The sequence below is a fragment of the Acanthochromis polyacanthus genome, chromosome 2, assembly GCF_021347895.1.
Source record: "Acanthochromis polyacanthus isolate Apoly-LR-REF ecotype Palm Island chromosome 2, KAUST_Apoly_ChrSc, whole genome shotgun sequence".
In the NCBI taxonomy this organism is placed as follows: Eukaryota; Metazoa; Chordata; class Actinopteri; family Pomacentridae; genus Acanthochromis; species Acanthochromis polyacanthus.
The window spans coordinates 16,519,683-16,527,237 of record NC_067114.1 but is presented as its reverse complement, the minus strand read 5'-3'; the positions used below and the strand labels follow the sequence as shown (position 1 = coordinate 16,527,237).

At 39.9% G+C, this 7,555-nt stretch overlaps 1 protein-coding gene across 1 annotated transcript; it reads right to left on the bottom strand.

The window, feature by feature from the left end:
- Window positions 1-942: 942 nt before the first annotated feature.
- On the bottom strand, window positions 943-6,699 carry cgref1 (cell growth regulator with EF-hand domain 1). The gene is made up of 7 exons (XM_022193527.2): window positions 6,493-6,699; window positions 5,267-5,372; window positions 4,950-5,024; window positions 2,264-2,337; window positions 1,871-1,995; window positions 1,637-1,738; window positions 943-1,524 (listed from the first exon to the last, which is right to left on the bottom strand). The coding sequence occupies exons 1-7, from the start codon at window positions 6,521-6,523 to the stop codon at window positions 1,237-1,239; spliced, it is 801 nt and encodes a 266-aa protein (XP_022049219.1). The 5' UTR covers window positions 6,524-6,699; the 3' UTR covers window positions 943-1,236.
- Window positions 6,700-7,555: the final 856 nt, after the last annotated feature.

Sequence of the window (7,555 nt, the reverse complement as noted above, 5' to 3'; positions counted from 1 at the left end):
TCTTGAAAGTGTGCAAGGTAAGATGAAATCTGAAGACTATCAAGGCATTCTGGAGAGAAATGTGCTGCCTAGTGTCAGAAAGCTTGGTCTCAGTCGCAGGTCATGGATCTTCCAACAGGACAACGATCCAAAACACACAGCCAAAAACACCCAAGAATGGCTGAGAGAAAAGCGTTGGACTATTCTAAAGTGGCCTTCTATGAGCCCAGATCTGAATCCCATTGAACATATGTGGAAGGAGCTGAAACATGCCATTTGGAGAAGACACCCATCAAACCTGAGACAACTGGAGCTGTTTGCTCATGAGGAGTGGGCCAAAATACCTGTTGACAGCTGCAGAATGCTCATTGACAAATACAGAAATCGTTTAATTGCAGTGATTGCCTCAAAAGGTTGTGCAACAAAATATTAAGTTATGGGTACCATCATTTTTGTCCAGTCCTATTTCATTAGTTTGTTTTTTTAAAATAATTATGTTAATCAACAATTCAAAAGTGATGGCTGATTTTGATTATTTAATTTTCAATAAATTTTTATTTATTGTTACTTTTGTGAGTTTCAAGTGATTTCAGTGAGAATTGTGGGTTTTTCCTTCTTTAACTGAGGGGTACCAACAATTTTGTCCACGTGTGTAGTAAGCCTCAGCAGACTGGCTGAAGTGGTCTGACTGGAATTAGACTAGTTTAAATAAACAACAGTCATGTGCTCCTCGTGCATAATAGCTAAATGGAAAATGTGCATTAAAGAGATGATAAGGTCCATCAATGTGCACATGAAAATGTCTACTGACATAAATGTACCAGTAATGTCCAGGAAAATGATGCAGGGATTAAAAAATGAAACCAGTGGAGGTACAAGCAATGACTCAACATATTAAAACCCAAATGCATGAAAAGCATGGCCAGTTTCTCAGGTATGACAGAAAATAGCAGACAAAAACAATTAAAGCAATAAAGTGTATTTAGAAAGTAAAAAGTATTCAAAAGTCTGTAAATGATGGATGATTGCATTCTGAATTTACAACTTTTCCTTTTAACAGCTCTCACTGCATTCAGAGGAAGAACATATTAACACAGTGACAGGAATGCTTTCAATGCAAACTTCTCTTAAACCATCCACATGCTTGACAGTCCACTAAAATAATCTCTTAAAATTCAGATCCAGACAAAAAAATTTGTGGGGAGAATGATCAAAAAGGTCAGACTGACTGAGTGGTTGTTTCTCCAATAAGTGTATTTATATCTCTGGTTGGCCCTGATGTACAGGGACTTGGCGGTGCTGCTCCAGATCTGCAGCAAGGGCTTCTGGGATTTCTTGTCCCTCATGTGCATCTATTTGCTTTATGGCTTCTTCTTCTTCTTCTGTCTTTACTTCCTGTTGAGGTTCTTCTTCTGCTAGAGGCTGAATCTCATTCTGAGTCTCCTCCACTCTTTGCTCCACAGCTCCTGCATTCTCCTCATCAGCGTTTGGTAGCTTCTCCTCCACCTCCTGCTCTGGGTGACGTGCATTGTTTTTGCCTGAGTCCTTTATGGAGGAAAGTGTGATGTAATGTTAACAAAAATGAAGCTGAGAATTAAAGTAGATGTGGCTCAGTAAATGTAAATGTGTGTGTAATGTATATAAAATAATAATGTACCAGTGTGTGAGCCATTGGAGGAGAGAGCAGCTCAGAAGGTGCCAGCAGGCCGTCCTGGTTTAGATCCTGAGTTTGGAGTAAGAAATCTACCATGGACACCACCTGAACTCAGGAGACGTATGCACACAAAGATATAAACACACTGCAAGTCAGAGTAAAAGGCCAAAAAGTATGCAAGTACACACAAATACCATGTCAATCCAAACACACACACCTATAGTCCCTCCTGCTCACCTGCTCATTGGCCTGTGCTCCAGGTCTATGATGGGAGCTGTAGTCTGACAGTAGCTTCATCATCTCTAAGCCGTCCAAGAGCCCACTGCGATCATAGTCATACAGCCCAAACAGGAAGAAAACCTCTGAAACAAAGCAGAGTGACATTTAAATACCACCTGCTGTGGACGCAGAGTGAAACTGTGAACATACACAACAAACTTTTAGACATTTTATCAGCTGACAGTAAACATTTTAAAGATGTTACATTTCCCTGTCATTAGACATAAGAAGTTTGAAATTCAAAATGCTAAATTATAGAAAATTACTTAATTAGAACCTGAGATGTCCTTAAATATTTTCATCACCAACTGTATAATTAGAGTTAGAATTAGAGTGTGGGGTGCTGTCTACCTTGTTCCCAGGTGTTGATCTCTGGTCCTCTCTGGTCGTTCTTTACGCTAGACTGAATGTAACTCTCCAGAAACCTGCAATGTACACAGTGTAGATTTTAGAAAAATATTTAGGGCTAAGTATTAACACTGAAGAGTCAGATGTATTCAGCCCTGTAAGGAATGATTCGTTCTGGATGCACAATCTGTGAGAAACAATCGACAAAATATCTTGGGTGGATTTATCAAAATCTCACTTTTCTGTCATCCACCTATCATGTGCCTCTCCACTTAACACTTCATCCACCATACAGCTGTTATTGTAACAGCCTTTTCCCAGCCTCTGCTTGACTGGCAGAAGGTACCAATACATCTGAGCTGCCATTATCAGACTACACAAGAGTACACACACACACACTCCCACCCCCCACCCCCCACCCCACCCCCAAACGGTTAATCTCTGCAGCATCTAGGATCCTCCTCCTCCAAAAACCTGATCAATGACACTATTTCAGCCCGAATTCCTCCCTGTTATGGCTCTTAACTCAGAAGTCACTGTCAAAAAGATCACCTTGAAGCATGTTCAAAGATGACAAAGAAGGTCAATTACTTGATTAGAAAGGTTCAAATGAAACCTAAGAAAAAAAACTGTAACACACAATATGTTTGCACTACTGGATACAAAATGACTTCTCCATCATTGAAAGTCCATTTCAGTGTGTGCTATAAGCAGCACTGGCATAAAGTCAGGTTGTAACTGATCTCAGAAGAGTTTTCCACTTCGCCCAAAGAATATGTGAACAGTCATTTTTTATGCACAGTAAAGATCAAACATCTGAGAGAAAAACAGTTAAGTATGAGGTATTTATCTATGGTCAGAATCTTAATTTCAGTAGAGGACAGTCAGCGCTTCTGTGTGCAATGTCAGCAGAAAAATGTATTTTATTCACCTGTAATAAACAGGACATCCTGGTCTACTGTTGTCTTGAGGTTGTTTTGCATTATGGGAAGACTCTGGTGTTTTAGCATGTTAGCTTGGATCCAGACTCATGTCTTAAAATATCAAAGTCTCACAAAAAACATTCCAAATACAGCACATAGTTTAACTGATGTGGATTTTTCTTTTAAATCTGGCCCTTTTTTAGGTGGGTAAAGTAAATTTTGTTGCTGATGACATCCAGAGCAGTTCATTGTTTAGGTGTCCGTGTTCCAAACAGACCTTCATCTACCTCTGTACTTTCACTTTAAAGAAACCAAACTGCCCCTTTAAATATTAACTGTAGCATCATTGGCTGCAGAAAAATGACACTTCTTCCTACTGTGTAACCTCTGAACAGGTAGAATTATACTGGATAATATTTAGCCACAGAAGGGCAGAACATTGGAGTACTTAAAATAGTTCCTGACACACATGACTCAACATAGCAGAAGGAGGTGTGACCTCATTACAAAGTAAACAATTGAAAAACAAGATTATTTATATATTTGTTGACCTAGTTAGTTTTTGGAAGCTATGCTACATGAAGCAGAAGGCAGTGATGACGGTCTGCACTACGTTCTGCTCAGGAGGATACACTTTTTTTCTTAAAGATGAAATCAGGAGCGTCACGTGCTTCACGCAAGACTTAAAACGGCATTCAGACAAGATACAGATTCAATAACTGAAGCTGCTGAAGTGGTATCCCAGAGGAAAATGTTCTTTGCCTCAACAGAATCGTGCAGGTTAATTTATAGACTAATCAATATTTTTTTTTGGATCTCACTGATGTCTCAAGAGGCTGATTATTACAGAAAAATAAGCATCAGTGCAGTGAGAAAGAGGTTAAAAAAAAAGCTTTTAAACAGTTTAAATTGGGATCAGGCTGAGATGAGAGGAAAGCTATTTCTCAGGAGCTGAATTTAAGAAATGTGAGAAAACGGTCACAGTCTCTGTTTGATGTTAAACCGAGCTCTAGCAGAAATATGCTGGACATTATATTATATTTTCTATTTTTTGCTTTCCTCTAGTCTCCATAACAACATGGTCTTAATATTTGATTAATCCTTTAACAGTTGAAAAAACATTCATTTAAAAATTTCGTTTGTTGATTCAGACTGCTTCAGAAGCCACAGTCACTCTGTCACAAACACATATTCTACAGCACAAAGTTTGTAAAGTGGTTTCATCTCTCATATGTCTGTCTGTTCCTTGGATAAACTGAGCCTCTTATTTATTATTATTATATTTCATACTGGTACAATACAGTAATGGAAGCCCAGATAATATCTGTAATATGTGTGCAGATCTCCGCAGAGGAAAAATATATCATAAATGCAACATGAAGCAGTGACATGCACATATAATCTTATCAGTATATGGTGCAGGCCACATCATCAGAGCAACAGAGCAGCCAAAGTCCAGACGGGAGCTGCAGAGTCCAACAGGCCATAAGATGTACAAATTTAGGTATTGTTTGCATATTACTGACAACTAAGCCAGAAAGTAGTTCAACAAACAATTCATAGTCGATATCTTTATTCTATGGAACAATTGTATCAAACTCTGGATAAAAGGTCACTTTGATAGTTAGACATACACCAGAAAAACTGGCAGAATGAACTTCCTATTAGGTAACTGCATTGATTCTCCTGTTTCAGAGGAGGCAATTTAAAGTGGTTTTATGGCTTAGAAAAACTTAGATGTTGCACACGGTCCAGGTGCCACTCACCTGCGTTCATCCTCTCCAGAGCCAAAGGGATTGGGTAGTGCTACCGAAGGGGGATGGGCATCTAATGATTCTTCTCTGCAACATAAACAAATAAAAAACTCTCATAAAAAAAGCAAATCAGAGAGCCTCTTTCCTTTGTTTGTTTCATTTTCACTTAATCTCCTTTAGTTATTCTGCCAAACACTTACAATATGGGGGAAAACAAGCTTGAGTCTTTAGCTTTAGGCCATGCTGACAACATATCTGTGCATTTTAAAAAGTTCTGCTTAACACATCCAAAATATTTATGACTTGGAATGTAAAACGTAGTGGGTTACCTTTGTGTCCCTGGCATCCCCGGTGCAGCCAGACTCAGGTGTATGAGCAGAGACAGAGACAGAACACAGGACAGCAGCCGGTCCAGATGGGACTCCATGAACGCACCTGAAAGGACGCAGACAGGTTAAACACTTCATGTCAGATCTGTACACATCATCCATTCATCTGCCCACAGACAACACTTTTACTGCAAGTATTAAAACGGCATGAAACTAAATTAAGCATAACAGACCTGCAATGTACAGAACTGGTAGCTCAATATATTAAATTGTTGGAAAAAGATGATATTGACATTTCTAAATAGGTAATGTGAGAATTTGAGTGGCGATGCTGCTCACTGCGGTGGAAAGTCTAGTAGGTATATTCTTATTTTCCATGTTTCATAATGAGCTGTGTGCTCTCATATGTGAGGGTTTGTTGCTCATTCTCTCCTGTTTTAGCTGAGGAGATCCTATCTTGTCTCCTGAAGGTCCACACAAATAAATTCCTCGTAACAGTGTCTTGCTAGTGGAACAGCAAGACTAAACCATTTTCACTTTGCTTGGATGAGTATGAAAGACAAACTTCCCTGTCAAACAAACTACTTTGTACTTCAGGTTCTGGGCTTTCAGAGGCCTGAGTGTTATTCTGGTGGTCATTTGCTCTTTATGAATCTACTTTATGTTCCACAACAGTCACACAATCCTGTACAAAGTTGGTTTTCCACTGCTAGAGTGCTCTTACACCTGTTACCCACAAACACAGAACAGTCATGGTGATACCACAGCATCATGTAGCTTCCCTTATGGTTCACTAAAATCAGTTAAACCCTCTGCATCTATTTATAGCCCAGCACAATCCATCTGGTGATCAGTGAAATTGCTTATGTGTTTCTAGTCCATTAAGACAACCGGATGCTAGATATGTGAAGTAAATTGAGGTGAACTACGCCTCAGATGTGCGCAGTGCTGCTTTATCCGCACTGAGCTGCGCAGAGCCGCTTCCTCCTATGAAGACACATGACCCAGGACAGACCGCAGCTCACTGCAGCACCGCAGCTGGAGGCTCCTCTGGGCTGATCTGACGCTTCAGTCGTGGATTAAAGCAAATATAATGAGAATATAATGATCTGGTTGTAAAGCGGTCCTCTGGTCTGGAGGCTCACTGCGCTGTTATTAGGATGAATATTATGTCTGCGGACGGAGGAACCTCTCGGTAAACGTCCTCCCGGTGCCGGTGAACGTACCTGTCTGCGGTCGGACGGTGAGCGGCGTCATGTCTTCAGGTTACGGGTTCACATCTGGAGAGCACCTCTGGCCCGCTCCGCCCTGCTCGCGCTTCCCGGTCTGCACTGCGCAACGGCGGCGGCACGCGCGCCCCCCGGCTGCCACGGAGACCGGCGCGTGTTTTGGTCAATGACAGGGTCCACGTGGAAGCGGAGCCGCCGCCGCCGCGTCACTGCGGCTGCGCAGCTGGTAGCTCTTTGTGCTCCTCGATCCGGGTTTTCCGCCACGTCTTCACCGATCCGGTAGCGCCGGTGGAGGAATCAGGATCAGAGCTCAGTGTTGAGTTTCGGGTCTCTGTGAGCTGCTGTAACACGATACAGACAGAGAGCGTTTGCTAGTGTTATATTATTATTTAGCAGTTCATTCTCCAAGTGACAGTTTAGGTCCAGACTCATCCTCCAGAGAGGCAGCTTCTTCACTATACAGTATTCACACTGTAGAAAATTAAATATTTGTTCTGATCTCTGTTATTTCATACATTTTCCTTGCTTTGTTAAATTAATATATTAAAAAAAACACTGCAATCTGAAAAAAAATATTAATTTACATGTCAACTATACAATACAGGTCAAAACTGTAAAAAAAAAATCTCATCAGAAGTCTGTATTTTTTATAAACAACATCACACTATCTTTACTGTGTCTAAATTAGCAAAAAAAAGTCGTTATTTTACATATATTTGACATTATTTGAAAGAAAAAATATTCATTTTAGGGATTGAAAAAAGCAAACAATTACTATATAAAACTGTTATTTTACAGATTATAACTAAGAAAGTGACCAAATTATTCAAATTTACATGGTGACAGGTAAAAAAAAGGCCCAGACTGTGCAAAACAAAAGTTTGTAGTTTTACAAATAGTCATGTGTTTCTTTATAATGAGTGAAATTTAAATTGCAGTATCACTACCTTTTAATCAGCTAAAAATGTCATGATTTTGCGGGTATTTGCCATTGTTTTCACAATTTTTACAATTTCTGACAGCAAATCATCTCTATCAAAGTTTTTCTAAATCAACAAGA